General features: G+C 41.6%; 2 protein-coding genes across 3 annotated transcripts in view; both read left to right on the forward strand.

Moving 5' to 3' along the window:
* The window catches only part of LRP12 (LDL receptor related protein 12), a 74,206-nt gene extending 69,301 nt beyond the window's left edge, over positions 1 to 4,905 (forward strand). For both annotated transcript variants that reach the window (XM_047725963.1, XM_047725964.1), the window contains one exon: positions 2,610 to 4,905. In XM_047725963.1, coding sequence (XP_047581919.1) covers positions 2,610 to 3,476 — 867 coding nt within the window. In that variant the 3' untranslated portion in view covers positions 3,477 to 4,905. The remainder of the gene's footprint in view (positions 1 to 2,609) is intronic.
* A 15,954-nt stretch (positions 4,906 to 20,859) lies between these two features.
* Positions 20,860 to 22,325, forward strand: part of DPYS (dihydropyrimidinase) — an 81,837-nt gene continuing 80,371 nt past the window's right edge. Inside the window, exon 1 of the mRNA XM_047725965.1 lies at positions 20,860 to 21,228. Within this exon, the coding sequence (XP_047581921.1) occupies positions 20,965 to 21,228 (264 nt within the window). The 5' untranslated portion in view covers positions 20,860 to 20,964. The remainder of the gene's footprint in view (positions 21,229 to 22,325) is intronic.

Consider the following 22,325-nt stretch of genomic DNA (forward strand, 5'->3'; position numbering starts at 1 on the left):
CAAAGGAACAGGGTTCAGGAGGGTACCAAACACGGATATTCCAGTTCTTCTCTCCCCATAAAGTCAAGACAGTGTTACTCTCTCAATGCAGGGGTATGACGGTGTGCACAGAATATTGCCACAAGGGAAGCTCACCCAAGACTGGGCCTCCAGAGTTTTTGCTGGGGCTCCGTCACATAGGTACGATTAACTGCACAGGTGGCTGATCTGCTGACCCAGCGCACCAACCCTGCCTCACATTGCTGGTGTGGCTTTGAACCTCCCCCTCAGACACAGCATTCTTTGTATCTGGCTGGCCCAGGACCCTTGGCAAAGACACCCTGTTAGAGATGACATTGTAAGGGCTGAGAGATCCTGTCCCAGAAGTAGAGGGCAAAAGTCAGACCTCATCTGGGGTAAGGTTTAATTCTTTACTACATACTACACCATTCTTTAGGTTTATAATTTACCCTTATGAGGGAATTCTCCTTCAACAAAGTTTTAAAATAAAGTACATTTGTGAATAGTAAGCTAGATTTTATTCAGTTTATGAGATTAAACTTTCAAGTTCAAAACTTTTGGTAACAGAGTTTTTAAAAAGAAAAATATTCTCAATTACTATCCCATTCAAAAATAGAAATGCTTTGTTTTTCTTTTTCTTTTTTAAGATTTTATTCATTTATTTGACAGAGAGAGAGACCGGGAGAGGGGAACACAAGCAGGAGGAGTAAGAGGGAGGAAGCGATCAGGGAACCCAGTGCGGGGCTTGGTGCAGAGCTTGATGCAGAGCTTGATCCCAGGACTCTGGGATCATGACCTGAGCGGAAGGCAGACGCTTAACGACTGAGCCACCCAGGCACCCCTAGAAATGCTTTCTAAAGAATGCTTTCTTCTGCATCATAAACTGAAGAAGGATATAGAATTATTCTTAAAACATTCATGATATCCCCTTATAGAATCTAATGTTAAATTAATTTTAATTAAGCAGACTTGTAACTAAGTAGAGAACTTCACCTCGCTGTGACAGACTGTAATGTGAAAGTCAGCATTGTTGATCTTGATGGGACATAGTTGCATAAAAGGCAAGCTTGTCTGCAGAGCCTTCTTTTCATTACTGGGTGTAACACAGCGCTCACACAAAAGCCTCAGAACTTGAATGCTGAATGGTGAGGACCACATGTATGAAGAAGTTCCTTAGGGATGTGAACCATTTTTTTTTAATTTATAATTAGGTACTTCTTAATTTGTGGAAAATCTCGATTTGTATAGCAAATCTATGTATGCTGATATTCAAACTTCTTACTGACAATCTGTGGTTTACTAAGGCTAGATTATTAAATATTCCTATGAAAGTAGTTTCTTTGCTTTCTCTGAATTATATTCCTGAGTTTATGTTTTACAAGTAAATTTAATAACCATCTTGAAGAGGTGAAGAGCACATGCTGTCACATCTTTCCTTCCCCTCTTTTCTTCTGTGAAGGTAAAGACAAAAGCTATTCATTTTGGCAGAGGGAAATTATATCACCATTGAAATGGGAGTATATTGACTCACCATTCTTTCCTGGAAATACTGTGTGTTAAATGCCAAATGCCACAAATGAAAACTGTCTGTTCCAAGTTTGAATACTCCTTCTTATAACCACTAGATGGAGCTTAAAAACTGTTTTAAATAAATGTTGCATGTCTTAAAAATAATCCATAAATGTATTCATCTAGGAAAAAGCAAATTTTCAAAGAATAAAGATATGATAATTTATGCATAATGCTAAGCTGTAGAAAATAAAACTTAATCTTTAAAGACTGAAAAGAGTCCAAATGTCTCAAATACCATTGTGTAGTGCTATAAGCAAATTGTGTTTTTTAGCTTGTTTCCTGTGCTGTATTATAAATTAATTCTCTTATTTATGACAGTAAAAATCAATCTTCAGTGTCCATTCATTCAACAGATCCTTGAGAACCAACTGTGAAATGTCACTTTCACTTATTTTAGACAGTTTCAGTCTTGTAAATCAAATCTAACTTGTTCTGTGTTTAAAAAAAAAAAAAGTCGGGGGACGCCTGGGTGGCTCAGTTGGTTAAGCAACTGCCTTCCGCTCAGGTCAAGATCGCAGGGTCCTGGGATCTGGCTGCATCGGGCTCCCTGCTCAGCCGAGAGCCTGCTTCTCTCTCTCCCCTCCTTATGCACTCCTGCTTTCTCTCTGTCAAATAAATAAATAAAATCTTTAAAAAAAAAAAAAATTAAAAAGGCATAGAACAGATAAAGGGCCTAGTTTACCTTCCTAGCTAGAGTATCAAATAATTTTGTTTTTCAACTTTGGTACACTTTTAGAATTGGATTACAATGTACAGTTTTAAAATAAAACAGTTGTAATTGATATTAAACATCACTTTAAAGTTGCATATATAAAGCGGAGTGTCAGGAAAATCTAAACCAAGTCAACAGTGATAAGTTATAGATTAGATTCTGTAGTAAGGTGAACTTGTATAGATGAGAGAATTTGATTCATCCTTCATAGACCCTAGCAATCAATAATAGCATTTTTAACCATAACACATTCTTACTCAAAGGGTGTTTTTTATTTTCACACTTCATTGTTAGCTATCTTAAGATCTTTTCTTATTTTTTGTAGGCTTCTGTTTTGGAAAACTTGAGGCTAGCAGTACGATCTCAGCTTGGATTTACTTCAATCAGGCTTCCAATGGCAGGCAGATCCAGCAACATTTGGAATCGTATTTTTAATTTTGCAAGATCACGTCATTCAGGGTCATTGGCTTTGGTCTCAGCAGATGGAGATGAGGTCGTCCCTAGTCAGAGTACCAGCAGAGAACCTGAAAGAAATCACACTCACAGAAGTCTGTTTTCCGTGGAGTCTGACGACACAGACACAGAAAATGAGAGAAGAGATATGGCAGGAGCATCTGGTGGGGTTGCAGCTCCTTTGCCCCAAAAAGTCCCTCCCACAACAGCAGTCGAAGCAACAGTGGGAGCAAGTGGAAGCTCCTCGACTCAGAGTACCCGAGGTGGTCACACAGAGAACGGAAGGGATGTGACAAGTGTGGAGCCCCCGGGTGTGAGTCCGGCCCGTCACCAGCTCACAAGTGCACTCAGTCGTATGACTCAGGGGCTGCGCTGGGTACGTTTTACGTTAGGGCGATCCAGCTCCGTAAATCAGAACCAGAGTCCTTTGAGACAGCTTGACAATGGGGCACATGGCAGAGAAGAAGATGATGATGTCGAAATGCTGATTCCAGTTTCTGACGGAGCTTCAGACTTGGATGTGAACGACTGCTCCAGACCTCTTCTCGATCTTGCCTCAGAGCAAGGACAAGGGTTTAGACAGCCGTACAGCGCAACAAACCCTGGAGGAAGGCTAAGTAATCGAGATGGCCCCTGTGAGCGCTGTGGCATTGTCCACACTGCCCAGATCCCAGACACTTGCTTGGAAGCAACACTGAAACAGGAGACGAGTGATGATGAGGCTTTGTTACTTTGTTAGGTACGAATCGCAGCCAGGGGGATTGTAGTACAAGGGGGAGCAATATCCATTCGTTGTTTTGTAACTTTACAATTAAACTAGTTTTAATTTAAAAACAAAAAAGATGCAGGGTGATTTCTTATTACCATATGTTAGCCTGCATGGTTAAATTAAACAACTTGTAACTCTATGAACTTTAGAGTTTACTATTTTAGCAGCTAAAATTGCATTATGTATTCATATTGTTCAGCAATGTTCTTCCATTTGTTCCTAATTGTTTTTATCCTGGTACTGTAGTCCACAGTAGAAGTATGGCTGCTGAAACTCATTCGACTGTCAGTTTCTCTCTCCTATGTTGAAACATTTGTTTGTACAAAATAATACCTTCTTTTCATTGAACTCTTTATGCTTTTTGCCAATACATCTTGCAACTTAATATACCAGATGTTAAGGCTGTTAATGTACAAAAAAAGGCCCCTTATATTCACCTATGTTTTTATTTGTGTAACATTGGTCTAAATATTATTGGATTTCATCATAATAGGAGCTTGTCAAAGGGAAAAACCTCGTCTAAAAATTTTTCTCTTACATTTAACATTCAGTGATGTGAAATTTAGATAGAGCTAGACAAATTAATGGCAAAAACAAAACTTTTATAGATTTTCTAATGTTGACTTTAATACTCGAATATGGTACAAGCCAAATGGTAAAATCCCAAGTCATTTCTTTTTTCATCTCTATTTAGGGACAGAATTAAACAGATGAAGATATTCTACTATGCATTAAATCTTGAACTTTATAAAATATGTACAAAAATTGTACAAGAGAAATTCCAGCTGGTAATGTCCTTCCCTGGTACAGGGTTATGCTTGTATTGGACCCTAGGGATTTGCACTAAAATCATATCAAGGTCACAGATGAGTTTAGTGCCCAAGCACTATCACTTTAAATACTGTCATTTGCTATCACAATGACTATATATTTCCATAGCTTTGGGGGGGGGCATTTTATTACAACTTGAAATTGTTTTGCTGGTTTCATATTTATTTGTTGTATTTAAAGACTACATTATTGTAAGAGTGATTTTCAATATATTTTATTCATGGGGGGATCATGCTACATGTCGAAAAGCAAACTAAGAAATCATTCAGATCGACCCCCCTTCTTTTAAGTAGAATGAATTGCAAACCCCGCATATTTTTTTATTGTCAATTCTTGTTTATTTATTCTTTAGCTGTCTGTTTTAGTAGCTTAATGATTGAGTATGGAAAATGTATTTGTGTGTGATTATTGCTATTTATTAAATTTTCAATACTTTGCTGAATGTCATTTTAAAGCATGTTTGAGGTCTTGTGTATCTGTCGTGTTATGCTGTCAGGAAGAACTGACTGAAATGTTTTAATATGTATCAGAAATTAAAATCATTTTTTTTTTGTATTGCCTTGAGGTACTTTTTAAATCAGAGTTGCTCTTTATTTTTCTTGCGCTATTTGGGTACAGATACAGATGCAGGCTGTAAGATACGCAGTGTGTCTAGAAGAAAACTTGGAGGGTAGATAGTCTTCCTTAACCACTTCATAGTAAAGTAGCAGGTTGTACCAGCACTCGAGGGTCAAAATTCCTAAGGAACTGAATAAATTTGCCTTTGAGAACACTGTTTCTGGGGTGCCTGGGTGGCTCAGTTGGTTAAGCAACTGCCTTCGGCTCAGGTCATGATCCTGGAGTCCCAGGATCGAGTCCCACATCAGGCTCCCTGCTCAGCAGGGAGTCTGCTTCTCCCACTAACCTCTCTCCTCTCATGCTCTCTCTCTCATTCTCTCTCTCTCTCAAATAAATAAATAAAATCTTTAAAAAAAAAAAAAAGAACACTGTTTCTTAATTAATATTTCTTAAAAGATACAAGAACTCAATCAGGTCTCTTTTTTTATATGATTCTCAGATGCATTTCAGACCCCTATAGAATATTGTCCTGGCCCAATTTACATTACCTAATTAATCTTGTTTAGGTCCTACTAATTAATATACTATATTATATAGGTTTCTTGATTTTAATTTCTGGCATGTGTCTTAATTTCTATTTTTAATTAACTAATACATCTTCCTGGTTCAAACAATAAAAAGTAAGTCTCTCCCCTATCCTTGACACCCATCCTTTGGTTCCTTTCCAAAGAGATACCATCCCATATTCTGTATACCAGAGATAGATACCGTATAGCTACATAAATGTATCCATGTGTATAAATGCCATATATGGTAATACAAATTGTAGCATACTAAGCATACTTTTTCTGCACCTTTTTTTAGGGGAAAAATATATCTACTTGAGTTTAAATATTAACGTTGGGTATTTCTGTTACTTGATTTTTCCCATTTAAATCATGATCTGTCCTGAATTTAAGGCTCCATTTTTTTCCCCAGTTACTTTTATCCTGAAGCTCTTTACTAAACAATGCATTCTTTCCTTACTATTTGAAATGACCCTTTTAGCATATGATAATTTACATATTGCTTGGATATATTTCTGGACTCCTATTCTCAATTGATCTACCTTTTTTTTTTTTTTTTTAAGATTTTATTCATTTATTTGACAGAGAGACAGCGAGAGAGGGAACACAAGCAGGGGGAGCGGGAGAGGGAGAAGCAGGCTTCCCGCCAAGCAGGGAGCCTGATGATGCAGGGCTTGATCCCAGGACCCTGAGATCATGACCTGAGCCAAAGGCAGACAAGACAGATGCTTAACCACTGAGCCACCCAGGCGCCCCTACCCTTCTTTTTTTATATATTAGTCCTACACTGTTCCAATAATTGATGTTTACATATTTCAAATATTCTTGCTTATTTTTCTGTTTCAACTTTAGAATCAACCTGCTGAGTTTCACAAAACAAATCCATTGATAATTGGGGGGAACAGTTTTAATTTTATAGATGAACCTAGGAAATTTTAACATCATGTTAAAGCTTCTGTCTTAATCATGGTACTTATCTAAAAATAGTGCCCATTCTTTCAAGCCTTTTTTTATTGTTTCCTTCAGACATGTTTCACATCTTACTTCATAGAGCTCTTATACATTCTTAAGAGTTTAATCTTTGGAATCTCATCTGTTTTGATACCAATATTAAGGAAGTCATTTTTGTTTATGAATTTTCTACCTATGAATTTTCTGCCTATGAATTTTCTGCCATTTTCTTATAGTTAGTAATACTATTTAATTCTTTTGTGTTTTCCAGTTACACGATTATCTCCCAGTTTGCATATCTCTTTACATTTTAATTGCATTGTAATGCAATTCAAGAATCACGTTAAATATAGTACTTCTAGAATCATGTTAAATATAACCGTGTTAAGTTAAGGAGTTAACCATGTTAAGGAGTATCCATTGATCCCTATGTTTTTAAAAAAAAACATGAACCCATCTTGAATTTTATCACACTCCTTATCACTACAGAGATGATCATATGATTTTTCTCCTTTGATCTTTTAATATGAATTTCATTAATATATTTTGTAATTTTGAACCATTCTTGCATTCCTGAAATAAACTATTTGGCCATGTGTATTATTTTAATATATTGCTAGATTATATTTTATTTCAGATATTTGCAAACTGTATTCATCAGTGAGATTAGTCTATAGTTTGTGTGCATGTGCTGTTTTTACGAGGTCTGGTTATTAATTTTATGCTGGAGAATTTACAAACATTCTTTCTTTTCCTTTGCTCTGTTAAATTGCACTGGAACGAATGTTCCTTAAAATTCAGTGAAATTTAAAATTTCAGTGAAATTATCTGGGTCTGATGGATGTTTGGCAAGTAGCTCTTTGACAGCTTTGTCGGTATCTTTGGTAATTGGTCTGTGTAGTTCTTCTATCTTAGCCGAGATCATAAGTCATCCATTTCACCCAGGTTTTCAAATTTAATTGCCTAGAGTTGAGCAGTTATCTCTCTTTTGTGCATATGGCTCTCCCTTGTGTATTATGTTTGCTCCTTTATTTTCTTAATTAAGATAGCTTACATTTGACTTTTTTTTTTTCCTAAAGATTTTATTTATTTGACAGAGAGAGATCACAAGTAGGCAGAGAGGCAGGCAGAGAGAGAGAGAGAGGAGGAAGCAGGCTCCCTGCTTTAGCAGAGAGCCCGATGTGGGGCTCAATCCCAGGACCCCGGGATCATGACCGGAGCTGAAGGCAGAGGCTTTAACCCACTGAGCCACCCAGGTGCCCCTACATTTGACTTTTTAAAACACTCTTTGTTTGTTTCTCTCAGAGTGGTATGTTCTGAATGTCTATATTCTATAATTTTTCTGTTTTCCAATTAACTTACTTTCACTTTAATAAATTTCCTACTTTTTGCTTTTCTTAGTTCATTTGCTGTTTTTTTCCCTAACTCTTTGAGTTAGAACTTCATTCTTTCTTTCTTCCTAATTATTAACATGAGATTTAAGGTGTAGACTTAATTCTGAGCACGGCTTAAGATGAATCACTTGGATGTATTGGTGTTGGTTTATATCCTAGGTGTTGTGAAGTTTGAGTATTTATTTCCTCTTTAATCTAAAAGTTGTTTTACAGAGGAAGGTTTTTTTCCTTTTTTCTTTTCTTTGCTCTTTTTTTCCCCTCAGATAATAGGATTTTTGGTGTGAGTAGTAATCTTGTTTTCTGATTCTTGCATTTATTTTCATTTTTATGGTATCAAGATCGGAAAATGTAATGTGCATTATTTGGGAAAAATGGGGAGTTTATTGTCCTTTCTCATTTTTTTTTAAATGTTCCAGGAACACTTTTAAAAAGTACATTCTCTGTTTACAAGATACAGATCTTAGTAGATTTCACTCAGATTTACCATGTTGTTTAGATATTCTCCAGAGTACTTCATCTTGCCTCAGTCTGTCAGAGCTCCAGGAATTAGTTTGGACGAGACTAGAAACCAAAGAGGCTGCGTTAGGGTTCCATGGGCCCCAGCCCTGCCTTGGGCACCAGTCCTTATGTTATCATCCAGGACTAAGAACATAAGCGTAGGATGAAGGGAGATCTTTCTAGAAGCTCTTGAGGTTTTAATCTCTACTGCTGTTTACCACCATCATCCACTGTTAAGCTGGAAAGAAATGGGCAAGACAGGTTAAAAAGAGTACTGTACATTCAGTATACTAGGCATTTGTTGAGTACCTACCACAAACCCAGTGATGTACACACGAGTTTACCTTACTGCTGTCCCTTTCCACCTGTTTGCTTGTTCCCTCACACCCTTGCTCCTGACCTTCAAGGGAGAAGATGATGGCAACTTCATAGGACCCGTTTTACTCACCCTGTTGAAAAAGTAATAGAAGCAGGCAGTAGAGAGAAAGGCTGGTTCTCAGAATAACTACACCTTCCTTCAGAAATCGCATACAAATTTCAGATTGTGGATATTGGCATGGGTTGGATGTTGGTTGATAACATTTTTTTCTAAGGTCCTCAACATTCAAGGTAGAACGAAGCAAAGTAAAATTCACAAGAGTTTTAGAACTGGAAGGACTCTTTAAAAAGGAAATAACTAAAACAAATTAAAATAAGAAAAATAAAAAGAAAGTAACAGACAAAGCTGACTAATCAAAGTTTTCAACTTCAATGAAATAATGTATTTACATCTTATAAACCATCTATGCATACATGGTTTAAACATTATGTGATGTTATGGATTTAAAAAATTTTTGACACATACCTGACCTAAATGAGTATATCCCTTGTTCACACTATCAAAGACCATTTTTTTAATTTTTAAATTAAAATTGAATTAATTAACATACAATGTATTACTGGTTTCAGAGGTAGAGGTCAGTAATTGTTCAGTCTTACATAATATCAGTGCTCATTACATCGTGTGCCCTCCTTAATGTCCATCACCCAGTTACCCCATCCCCCACCCCAGCCCCTCCAGCAACCCTGTTTGTTTCCTATGATTGAGTCTCTTACAGTTTGTCTCCCTCTCTGATTTAGTCTTGTTTTATTTTTTCCTCTCTTCCCCTATTTTGTTTGCAAAGACCATTTCTAAGTCCTTTACCACCAGCTGCATTTTCATCATAGGGAAGAATTCTCAAAGTATGTATTTACCCATTGTTGAGTGCCTACTGTTTGCCAAGTCTTTTATATGTATCTTTGGATCTTTATAGTCCTCTGTGATATAAACTACATATTACTTCTATCTACCCAAGAACACAACTAGTAAGGACAAAACTAAGAATGGACCTTACTCAGTCTTATCTGACTCAACAGTCATCTTGAGAATGAGATGAATCATAAAATGAAGTAATATCAGTAAAGAAAAATACCCATCTTCCAAGTGGAGCCAACAGACCTGGATTACTTGCAAAGTCACTGACCCTCCGTCCTTGATTTAAAATAAGGACAATCATAAGATGATTGGGAGGAATAAATTAAGATAATATTTATAAAAGCTTTCACACATATTCTGGTCACCTTTTGCTGTGTAACAAACTTTATGCTTAGAGCAGCCACAAGTTACTCGATTTGCTCACAAATCAGTAACAGGCAGTGCTCAGGGGAACTGGTTTACCCTGCTCTTGGCATCCACCAGGGCTCCAGGACATCCTCCTGGGGCTCACCTACGATTGACAAGTCTGTGCTGCCTGTGGGCTGGGAGTTCAGCCAGGGCCACCAACCAGGAGGCTTGGATCCTCTCCATGTGGCCTCTCCAAGGGCTGCTTGTGTTTCCTTTCAATATGGAAACTGGGATCCAAGAATGAGTGTTCCGAGCACCTGCAGAAGCTCCAAGGCTTCTTACGACCTAGTCTCAGAAGGTCCAGGATGTCACCTCCTGTCAGTCAAACAAATCACTGAGGCCAACCCAGATCCAACAGAAAGTAATAGACTCCACTCTCAGTAGTGGACATAGCAAAGAGTTTGTGTAATCTTTCTGTATCTACCACAGCACAGTAGCTGAGACATAAGAAACACTAACTTGCCAGGGAATATTGTACGATAAACAGCGTTACAGTCCCAGTAAGAAGCTCATTTGCCAAAAGGACACCGAATCAACTCGGCTCAACATGTCAAGTACATCAGTCGTGCTTATGTTGATTACAAATACAAAGGTAAAACAATCAGTGCAAATTTAAATAAGTACCTAGGCAGTTGATAAACGGTAATGAGTTGTTTTTCAGCTATATCTAAAATAACTTCTATTTCAGCATGATATGTTTTCAAAACCTATAAAATCTGTATTTTTTAATTTATTAGAGGTGACATAGTGGGTAAAAGCCAGAGCGGCTGGATTTTAATCTTGCCCTGTGATCTCTAGCAAGCCCCTCGATCGCTCCGCACCTCAGTTCTCCGTCTGTAAATGGAGGTAACAAGGCTCTTGGTGGATTCAATAAATTAATATATGTAAAGCTCTTGGAGCAGTTCCTGGCTCATGGCAAGCACTGTGTGTTTGCTATTCTTTGTTCAACAGAGAACATCTCTGAAGCTTCAATTAAATAAATTGTGTGTGAAACGTCCTGAAAGGGTCGTGGTTTCTGAAGAAGTGTGCTAACCCCAAATGCTTCTGAGCACAGCCACTTCCCCTGGAATCGTGGAAGTGAATTGCAACCCAGAATAAAAGTCAAAACAAGAGCAAGAAAAGGGAGAAGAAACTACGGCGCCTCTCTAGGGATGTGTTGAAGGGAATTTCCAGATGGAGGAGGCAAAGGACCCCGCTGAGACAATTGCCTTAGTGACTAAATCTGGAGCTACCGGTTACGGGACACCTAGAACCTGGCGATTTTCAGATCACTTCGTTCCCTCCTTGTAGCAAACACTGCTGGCTACGTACCCAACACGCCCCAGCAGAGGAGCCTCATTCTAAGGGTGTGGGGAGAGGACAAGAGGTAGCCTCATATCCCTTAGCAACTGAACAAGCCTCAGCTTGGCTCCCTCAACTGCCAGTTACGTGAAACACCTGTAGTAAGTTCTCAGTTACCCACTGAGTAATCCATTCCTAACTTGGAGACGGGCTCTTTTTTATTTCCCCCTGATTTTATTTATTTATTTATTTATTTTTGATAGAAAGAGAGAGCACAAGCAGAGGGAGACGGAGAGGGAGAAGCAGGCTCCCCACCAGGCAGGGAGCCTAGGACCCTGGGATCATGACCTGAGCTGAAGGCAGATGCCCAACTGACTGAGCCACCCAGGTGCCCCCGTCAACTAGTTCTTAAATTGGGAACAATAGCTGTGGGCTGGAGGATTAACTGAGATAATATATGCAAACAAGTTAGAACAGGGACGGTTAAATGCGGTGTCGTGCTCGAGAAGCATTCATTGCTCCGGCTGGTGGTCAAGTTATCAATAAACCACTGGCTCCGTTCTCTGCCAAAGTCACTGTTTATGACTAAGATCTCATTTGAACAAAAGGCTTTCGGGATTCATTATTGTGGAAACCAATTGTCCTCTGAAACCTCCAGCAGCAGCTGGAACAGCGTAGAACCAAGTCACCCCGTGCTAACCGACAGCACGCATGGTGAACTGACATGGAAATAAATATATTTTGAAAAGAATTTACTAAGAGTGATTTCAAGTAAAAGATACTGAGATGTCAACTAGGGCGGATCTTCCCAGGTGTGGGACGGAGGCTCAAGCCCAAAGAAGCTTAATATTTTCCTAAAAGTGAAAATATTTTTACACACGGGAGCTTCTTCACTAAGGGCGAATACAGTGAAGGCAAAAACCTGGGCTTCGAAGTCAGACCCACCACAGCTGGAATCCCGGCTCTGCTGCTGAAGAGTTCTAGAACTGAACGAATTACTTGCATCTCACCAAGCCTTGCTGTCTCCTCGGGATAATCCCTACCATGAAGGGTTATTACCATAAGGATTAAACAAAAGAAAAAGGAAAAAAAGAGCCTGTGCAGAAGCCTTTCCCAGAGCATAAAAGTTGAAAATAAATTTTAATTGCCAATATTACATTTTCCAAATTAAAACAAACTTTTTTGTTGTTGTTCTCCCCTCCATGTCTATTTCTTAGTGGCCGAGCTCTGACTTCAAAGAACACAGAAATTCTTAGCTAGTTTGGCTTTGAGATTTAGTTTTTCAAAGTCTGACTTAAAAGCACTTTGTATTAGTTATTGTGCATTGATGAGTTAAAACTTTAGAGAAATTTTACTTTATATTTAAGATTTTATTACAGTCACATAGTAAGGATTTCTTACTTGGCACCATGTTTGTTTTATTAAAAATTAAAAAAGGTTTAAAAACAACCACTTCACAGTCTAGGATGGCTATAATCACACAGACTGGAAATGAGAAATGTTGGCAAGAATGTAGAGAAATCGGAATCCTCATGTTTTATTGGTGGGGATGTAACAATGGTACAGCCACTCTGGAAAGCAGTTTGGCAATAGTTCAAAAGTTAAATATAGAGCTACCACACGACCCTGAAATCCCTCTCCTAGGTACATACCCAAAGAAATGAAAACACGTGTCCTCATACAAAACTTGTTTGTCAACGTTTATGGTAGCATTACTCGTAATAACAGAAGTGGAAATAACCCAAGTGTACATCATTTGACAAATGGATAAAAGTGTGATATACCCAGAAAATGAAATAGCACTTGGCAATAAAAAGGAATGAAGTGGAAAAACACTCTAGAGCATAAACAAACTGGAAACCATTATGCTAAATGAAAGAAGTCAGTCACAAAAGACCGTGAATTATGTGACCCTATTTATACGAAATGTTTTGAAATCTGTAGAGACAAAAAGTAGATTATTGGTTGTCTAGGGCTAGGAACTGGAGGGTTGGAGGAGTTAGGGTTGGTGACTTCTCATGGGTAGAAGTTTTTTTTCAGGGTTGATTAAAAATATTCTGAAGATACGTTAGGTGAATGTTGGAAAACATCGTAAGTATATTAAAAACCATTGACTGCAACACTTCAGACGGGTGAGCTTTGTGATATGTAATTTATCTCAATAAAACTGTTAATGATTAAAGAACAAAAACACAAACAATATTCCTTTTCTCCTTTTTCTTTTAGAATCAGGTCTAAGCTCTTCCTGTGTAAATAACGTTGCTTATTCTGCAGGATAAAAGGAAGTGTTTTATCAAATTAAAGACAGAAAATACTGTCTTCAGGGCCGCCTGAATGGCTCAGTGGGTTGAGCCTCTGCCTTCGGCTAAGGTCATGATCTTGGGGTCCTGGGATCTCTCTCTCTGTGTCAAATAAATAAATAAAATCTTAAAAAAAGAAAATACTGTCTTCATCTATCTACCAGTATAATATAGTAGTTGTCAGTTCCATTGGCTTTGAAATCCCATCAACTAACTGTGTTACTCTGCCAATTAAGCTCTTTTTTTTTTTTAATCTTTTTTTTTTTTTAAAGATTTTATTTATTTATTTGACAGAGAGAAATCACAAGTAAGCAGAGAGGCAGGTAGAGAGAGAGGAGGAAGCAGGCTCCCCGCTGAGCAGAAAGCCTGATGTGGGGCTCGAACCCAGGACCTGGGATCATGACCTGAGCTGAAGGCAGCGGCTTAACCCACTGAGCCACCCAGGCGCCTCCCCAATTAAGCTCTTTTAACCATAGTTTTTACATCTGTAAAGTGGAAGTAAGGATTCCTACTTCCTGGAGTTCCTGTCGAGATGAGAGAATATATATGAGGGCCTGAGCCCAGGTCCTTCCTAGTGGATTCAAATTCAACAATTAATTATTCCTAAATATTTATGGAAGGACTATATTTGCTCAATCTATATGCTCTTGAAGTCATAATGTAAAAGCTTGGTTTAATGTGAAGAATAGGGGCACCTGGGTGGCTCAGTGGGTTAAAGCCTCTGCCTTCGACTCAGGTCATGGTCCCAGGGTCCTGGGATTGAGCCCCGCATGAGGCTCTCTCTGCTCAGCAGGGAGCCTGCTTCTTCCTCTCTCTCTGCCTGCCTCTCTGCCTGCTTGTGATCTCTGTCAAATAAATTTTTAAAAAATCTAAAAAATAAAAAAATGTGAAGAATATATTTTGCAAATCTAAAAAGTCATAATTTTATAACCTGAAATTACCCTTGAATATTAACACACCCACAAAATGATGCATTAGTCATATTCAAGGGAACAAAGATTTTATTTTCCTTTTCAACTTTAAAGGAAAGATAAAACTTATATATATAAATCAAGATACAAGGTTACCAGGAGAGGTGTTATCTGTTACTTAACCAAGTTGCCAACAAACCAGATGAATAGTTGGCCTTTTCAAGAAGCCATCTAACTCTTTATTCTGGCATTTACAGTTACTTATTTTGCGGTAGGATTTGTTGATTGTTTTTCTTATCACTTGAACTTCTTTGAAGGCAAATGTGTGAATGGAAAATGAAATAAGGCTGGCACTCAGTCTGGAGCTCCAAAAAATTCTAAAAGAAATTTTTGTTTTAAGATTTTATTTATTTGACAGAGAGAGAGATTACAAGTAGGCAGAGAGGCAGGCAGAGAGAGAGGGGGAAGCAGGCTCTCCGCTGAGCAGAGAGCCCGATGTGGGGCTTGGACCTAGGACCCCGAGATCATGACCTGAGCCAAAGGCAGAGGCACCACTGAGCGACCCAGGCACCCCTCATCAAGAGCCTCTGATGGCTTGTTTCGATCTCTGCTTTTTTTCTTTTCCCCCTTCCTGTATGTTCATCTGTTTTCTTTCTTAAATTCCACTTATGAGTGAAATCATATGGTATTTGTCTTTCTCTGACTGACTTATTTCACTTAGCCTAATACCTTCTAGCTCCATTCACATCATTGCAAATGGCAAAAATTTCATTTTCTGATGGCTGAGTAATATTCCATCGTGTACGTACACCCCGTGAAGATGACTTTTAGAATGAAAGTAGGTGAACTTCTCTGCAGATACTTTGTGGCTCACTTTGTAATCAGGTCAAAAGTCAACAAAATGCAAAGGACAGAAAAGAGATAGTGGTTGCCCAGAGCCAGGGCTGGGAGCAGAGATGATTGGCTGTACAGGGACCTAAGGAAACTTTGGCGGATGATAGAAATACTCTGTCTTGATTGTGGTGGTAGCTGCATGAGAAAAGATTGCATGTCTTTGTCAAAATTCATAATACTATATGCCCAAACAAGATGAATTTTACTTTCTCTATTTTACAATGTTTTTATTAAAAACTTTTTAAATATAAAATATAATATTCAAACCCTATTTTGGTCTATGCAACAAAAAGTCTAAATAGTATTTTTTAAGTGCTTTTCTCTTGCTTAGAATGGTTAAAAAGCTTAACCAAGAATCCACAGATGGTAGGTGATAAACCAGAACTCAAAGGCAGATCAGTTGGGCTCCAAAGTGCAAGCCGATTCATTTATTCATTCATTCTTTTTTTTTCTTAGATGCTTTGTAATCCATGGAGCACTTCCATTATTTCCTTAAGTATTATTATATTGTTGGAATAAGTTTGGCTAAAAAAGACCAAAATAACTTGGAAACTGGCACAGTCTGAGTGAGTTACAGCAGCAGGAGAGTTTCTGGAAGTGCAGGTTAGTGCTGTTGGCTGATGGGCAGAGGAAAACTCCGAGCAGGGCCCAGTGTTCCTAGGTCACCACTTGAGAAGGCAGTGTCTTTTTGTTCAAGGGGAACAATGACAGGCACTATCAGAGGCTGAATTAAGGGCCCCAAAGATACCCAGATATCTTTCTAGACCCTGGAAACTGTGAATGTTGCCTTCTAGGGCAAAAGGGACTTTGTAGATGTGAAGTTGAGGATTTTGAAAAGGGGAGACTATCCTGGGTTACCTTGGTGGGCCCTGACTAGAATCACAGTGTCTTTTTAAGAGGGAGGTCAAGGAAGATCTGACACAGAAGAGAAGGCAATTATAATCATGGAGGCAAAGATGGGAGTTATGGGGCCACAGCTAATGAGTATTGCCCCCCCAAAAAAGCTGGAAGAGGCTGGGAAGCAAATTCTCCCCTTGGAGGCCCCAGAAGGAACACCACTGCGCAGTTTCACTCTGGTCCAGTGAAAACTGACTGGGCTCTATGACTGAAAAAGACTAAATCTGTGTTCACTCAAGCTGCCTCCTTTGTGGTGCTTTGTTTCGGCAGCCATAGGAAAACGCAGATGTGCTGCTAGAGCCTGCTTTCTCAGGGCGTACCTAAAACTGGCAGCTTCACATCAGAATATTGTAACAAACAAAACACAGGCCAAAAAAAAAAAAAAAGTTTTTTTTCCTTGAGTTTCTTGGACTCACACAATAACATGTCTGCAAGTTTTTCCCCAAGACAGGTCAATGTGGGTGTGTTGGATATGATGCATGAGACTTGTTAATTTGTTATCAAATAGTCCACTTCATAATATTATTTATTTATTTATTTATTTATTTTACCACTCATGACCTTGGTTACATGAGCAAGAACACAAAATGGCTCTGCCATAGAGTCATCACAGTTGAGGGGACTACGGGCAGCTCTGACGCAGCACATCACGGGGGCTAGAGGTGTGAAGTCAGTGTCCGGGTTGTAGGATTTCACTCCTGGATTCTCGTTTATCCATTCATGTCATCTGAGGGCCCAGTGCAGCCAGGAGATGAACGTAGCTTTGGAATCTGGATTCACATTATGGGTAAATTGCAGGTTCCAAAATGGCGTACTTCCAGTATTTATTGCTGTGTGACTTTGGGCAAACCGTATGACCTCAAAAGGCTCATCTATTAAAGGAACAAACAGCACTCAGGTCAAAGACTTATTGTGGGGGTGAAGTGAAATAAGGCACGTCGAGTATTTGGCCCAGTCCCGACCTGACGTGAGCGCCTGATAAATGTTAGCAGCCGAAGCTGGTATTGTTATTCAGGTCAGCTATCTTCTCCTTCTACCCAGGACTGGTGCTTCAAGGAAGAATTCCCTCTGGAGTTGTGAAATGACCAGCTCACTCTCTCTCTCTCTCTCTCTAGCCCTCCAGAGTCAGGGGGCCATTCCCACCCACCAAGCAGGTCATTGCTGAGCAGTGAAAAAATGTCATCCCTGCTCATCAGCACACAGACTCCAAGATCAGCTGCACCCAGCATCGTCCCCAGATGACTGCAGGTTGTGCACTCTCTATGCACCCTCTCCAAGCAGAGCCCTTCTGCTTCAGTGGGGGGACCAGAAATAAAATAATCCTGAATCTCAAAGGCAAGTCCTGCTGGTTCTCCAAGTCACATGCCTTGACCCGAGAAGGACTGAACTCTAGGGCTCTGCAGGGCCCTCTCTGGGTGAGCTTCTGTCCCTGTTCACACAATCACAAAACTCTAAAAGCACAGAGCGGGGATACCTGGGTGGCTCGGTGGTAAAGGCCTCTGCCTTCGGCTCAGGTCATCGTCCCAGGGTCCAGGGATCGAGCCCCACATTGGGCTCTCTGCTTAGCAGGGAGCCTGCTTCCTCCTCTCTCTCTCTCTGCCTGCCTCTCTGCCTGCTTGTGATCTCTGTCTGTCAGGTAGATGGATAGAATCTTTAAAAAAATAAATAAATAAAAGCACAGAGGGTGGGTCCTGTTAAGCTAACTCCTTGTTTTTCAGTTGAAGAAACAGAAGCCTGGAGAATAAGTGACTCAACCAAGCTCATCATCATCATCAGAGCCAAGATTAGATTCCTAATCCCAATTCCTCAGTTGATTTTCTTCTATTTTGACCTGTCCATGCTGCCTACTCACCTCTTCAATCACTTAGCTATAACCTCATTGTCCTGCCAGGGACTTGGATCCCAGGGTGGGACAGGGAACTGGGGATTCCTGCAGACCCTGGCTGGGGCACACTTTCTGGAGATGCCCAGTTCTGTCCTGTCCTTTCCTCGGTGTTGCTGGCATACCCTCACCATCCCTTCCCTCAGCCCATGGAAAATGGCTTAAGACCACAGGGGCCTAGAGTAGGAGCGGAACAGGTTAGAAGAATAGGAAAGCAAACTCCTGGGCCTCAGGCTAGCTGAGGACTTAGATACCACTGGGCCCAGTGGATTTGTTTCCCCATAAACATAAGGACTCAGTGAAGGAAGTCACTATTTTCTCCTCTACCTTGCTGCCCCTTTAAACCATAAGTCAGGGAGGGTTTCTGTGGTTAAGCATCAATCTCTGAAATCCTTTGAATGTCAGTTTGTCCTCTGAGGAGTAATTTGCTCTCAGACACACTTTGTTCTGTGAGTCAATCAACCTGACTCTTTCCCAGCAGGAGGAATGCAAAATGGCAGTCTTGCTTCCCACCAACATCCTGTCTGTCTCCCAAATCCTTGTCCACTGTAGACCTCTGAAGGAGGAGGCAGGTGAATAGGACGAAGCCAAGAGAGGCAGGGCTACTCCGAGGACATGCTCTCTCCAAGGAGAATGCTTGCCCAGGCTCCTCCTGCCCAGTGAGCTGGTGTGGGACACGGATGTCCCACCAGAAAGGGAGCTAACTCTTTCTACAAGCTAACAACGCTTCTCCTTAAACTTCCCCGCTTTCTCTTGTCTTGAGGTCAGTGAATCTCAATGAGCCATATATCCTCCTGCTTCAGTGACATTCTACAAACCTCTTTTCTGACAAAAGTTTGAGTTCATGGCAAGTTTGTTTTGGATTGTGTTGCAGGGCATTTCATGATCTCATGCATCTAAAATAAAGAAAGCTTTTGAAATCACTCACCCAGACAATTTCAGAAAGGACGTCATAACTGCCCTCACATCGCATCCTATTTTCCTAGGGTAGTGTGTTATTTGAAAGGCTTGTAGGAGTTTCATTACGTTTATAATTATTCCTTCCACCCTTACCCAAGACTCTTTTGATAATAATCTGTATTACGTTCTTGGATTTCTTGTCCCTGGCTTGATGACCAAATCTGGAATTTGAAATCACTGAGGCTTTCTAATTTTTAATCATTTTGATGTGTGTGTAATCTGAGAGTTGAGGAAATTTGGCAATATCTTGCATTCCATTATTGAAAATGACATCCCTGAATTCACATGGGACCGCCTTGTCTCCAAACCCAAAGCTGTCTTCCCAGCCTCTGTCAGCTATTAAAAGTAACAGAAGACCCAAAGTAAACCCACTTCCACAAACAGGGGAAAGTCTAGAGGAGAGGACTTGAAGCATGGATAGTTTCAGAAGCTTCAAGAATGTGAGAACCCAGCCTCTCTCCATCTCTCCTTTATGTCCTCCATGTTGGCTCTGTTCACTTAAGAGCCATGTGGTCTGCATGGCTCCCAGAAGCCTCTTGCTTATAGTCTTTCAGGTTCAAGTCCAGCAAGAAGGAGCAAGCTCCCCATCTGTTCTACCTAACAGAAGATCCACTCTCACTGGGCACAGTCAGCCAGCTTGGGACACGTGCCTATCCCTGAACCCATCACCGGTTCTATCAGACTTTATCTGCTGTCACCTCCCCAAGCCTTTGCGTACTCTGTTCCCACGACCTAGAATGCCATTCCTCTTCCCACCCCTCTTCTATTTATGTCCATGTCCTCTCTGCCCTGGTTCAAATATCACTTTGTGAATCTTTGATATCTAATTTTCTTCAAGACAAAGTCCACTTTCCCTTTCCTCTAAACTCTTTATCCTCTCTCAAAGGTAGAATTTTCTATTTTATATATTTTGTCATATACTGAAATGTCTATGTGTGTCACCGTCGGCTCTTGGCTCCTGAGGATAAGAATGTCATTTTTCTTTAACACTTAACCCTCTAGCTAACCACCCCTCCACCCCAATGATCAGTCCTTACAAAGCCAGTATTTGTTAAATAAGTTTGTATGGTATTTCCCATTTTATTAAGGTACATCCACAACCATCATGTTATCTGCTCCTCAAAGAGGGTCTGAAAAGTATTATCTCAGATTTATGTATGAGAAAACTGAGGACCCAAGATGTTGAAAGATTTAACTGAAGATCTCTAAGCCAGTCAAAAAAAGAAAAAGGAAAAACCTGAGGAAAAACCCAGATCTTTAGAATTACATTACCTGCTGTTTTCCATGAAGACCTTGCTGGTCTGCACTGCAGCATTAAAACCTGGAGAAGAGTTGGTATCAAACCGCTTTAGTTTCAAATGGATTCAATGTTTTCACTCTGAGCTTTTACACTGTGTCTGCCGATGACTGATTTGTGGGATGATTTGCTCCTCATATAAAGAATATTTTTACAAGGAAATCCAGATCAAGTGGTTCTTTCTGGCGTGGGTATTATCATTGTTGCTGTAGGGGTTTCTGTGTGTGTCTGTCTGTCTGTCTTGGGACGGACACGTACGTCTTCAAGGTAAGGGATAAGGTGGATTTCCTCCCCCGCAAAGCGCATTTTCTTATGAAGGAGAACAGACGTTTACACTCCAAGACTTTGGCTTCCGACGGCTCAGATCCCCAGGCTCCGGGCGCAGCACCCCAGGACGGGAGCGGTGCGGGCCTGGCCCGTCTGAGCCCGCGGGCGCCAGCCCAGCCCTCCTGGGGTGGAGTCCGCCAGCGCCAGTCTATAAACACGCGGGGGCGCGGGGTTCCGCGCTCGTCCGCGCTTCGGATCCGGAGCGGGAGCCCAGGGTGCCGACCGTCCTCGGGGACCCTGAGGGAGCACCTACCCCGCAACCCCCCGCCATGGCGGCGCCGTCGCGGCTCCTGATCCGCGGGGGGCGCGTGGTCAACGACGACCTCTCGCAGGTGGCCGACGTGCTGGTGGAGGACGGCGCGGTGCGGGCGATCGGGCGCGACCTGCTGCCCCCCGGGGGCGCGCCCGCCGGCCTGCGGGTCCTCGACGCGGCGGGCAAGCTGGTCCTGCCCGGCGGCATCGACACGCACACGCACATGCAGTTCCCCTTCATGGGCTCGCGGTCCGTGGACGACTTCTACCAGGGCACCAAGGTACCCGCGTCGCCGCGCCCGCCTCTCCGCACTGACGCCCCCCCCCCCCCCCCCCCCGCGCCCGCTGCCGCCGCGCTCCCGGGGCACCGCCTGTGCTGCGCGGAGGAGCCGGGGGCCGGGAGCGAGCCCGGCCGCAGCGACAGACGGCTGGGGAGCCGGTCTTGACCTTCCCCCCGCGCCAGCCCAGGAGCCCCTTCAAGTGGCCATCAGCCCAGCTCAGGCCGAGCCAGACGCCCTCGGCTCCTCCCTTAGGGTCATCGACAAGTTTAAGGCGACCTGGCTCCTCACCCTCATTGCTGCGCGCTCCGGGCTCCCCCGCACTCCCTCCCCATTGTCACTATTCTGTGGAAGTCCACAAGTCTTTCATAATACCTGTAGAATCTTTTGGTTTTGTGGGCGCTCCCAGCCATTTTCTCCCCGTGTCCCTTCCCTGGCCAAAACCAAAGGAAAAACCCATTCACCCAGTGCTTACTGCCCTGACTTCCAAGTTCACAGCGTGCGCTGGATTGCGGTAAGTCTGGGCAGACTGGAAGCCCACCGTGACCACAATCTTTGCTTCCACCCTCCAGTAGAAAAGACACAGCCGTGACCAGAATTTAGAAGAGAAATATTCCAGCATGGTCTCGGAGCACTCACACTGGCCCCAAGGCAAGCTGGCCCCATCTCTTCTTAACGGGTTTGCCCAGGGGCCATCAAATAGGGATTGGATTCCCGCTGCTTGAGCCCCCGAAGCTGGGCTGATGGTGCGGGAGTGTCAGTTACCAAACCCAAGGGGGAGAGGCTTGGGTTTCTCTAGACACAAAGGCCTAGAGGCTCTGATCTATGAAAAGAACCTTAAACGTTTCTCCAGAGCTCCTGAAAACAAGATCTGGAGATGAACCTGACTGCCTTACAGCTCCATAAAGTTAAAACCCCACTCAGCGCTTTGGCTGAAGCCCGGCCCACAGCCTCCTTGAGGCTTGCGTTTTGGAGCTGCGGGGAGGAAAAGAGCTCTTTCCAGAGTGAAAGTACTGCTCTCCTTAAAGCCTAAACACTTGTGTGCGAAACAGATGAGGCTACTTAGTCGTGCAGGCTTTCACCGCGGTTTGGACCATAGT

Source organism: Lutra lutra, chromosome 4 (genome assembly GCF_902655055.1).
Source record: "Lutra lutra chromosome 4, mLutLut1.2, whole genome shotgun sequence".
NCBI lineage: Eukaryota > Metazoa > Chordata > Mammalia > Carnivora > Mustelidae > Lutra > Lutra lutra.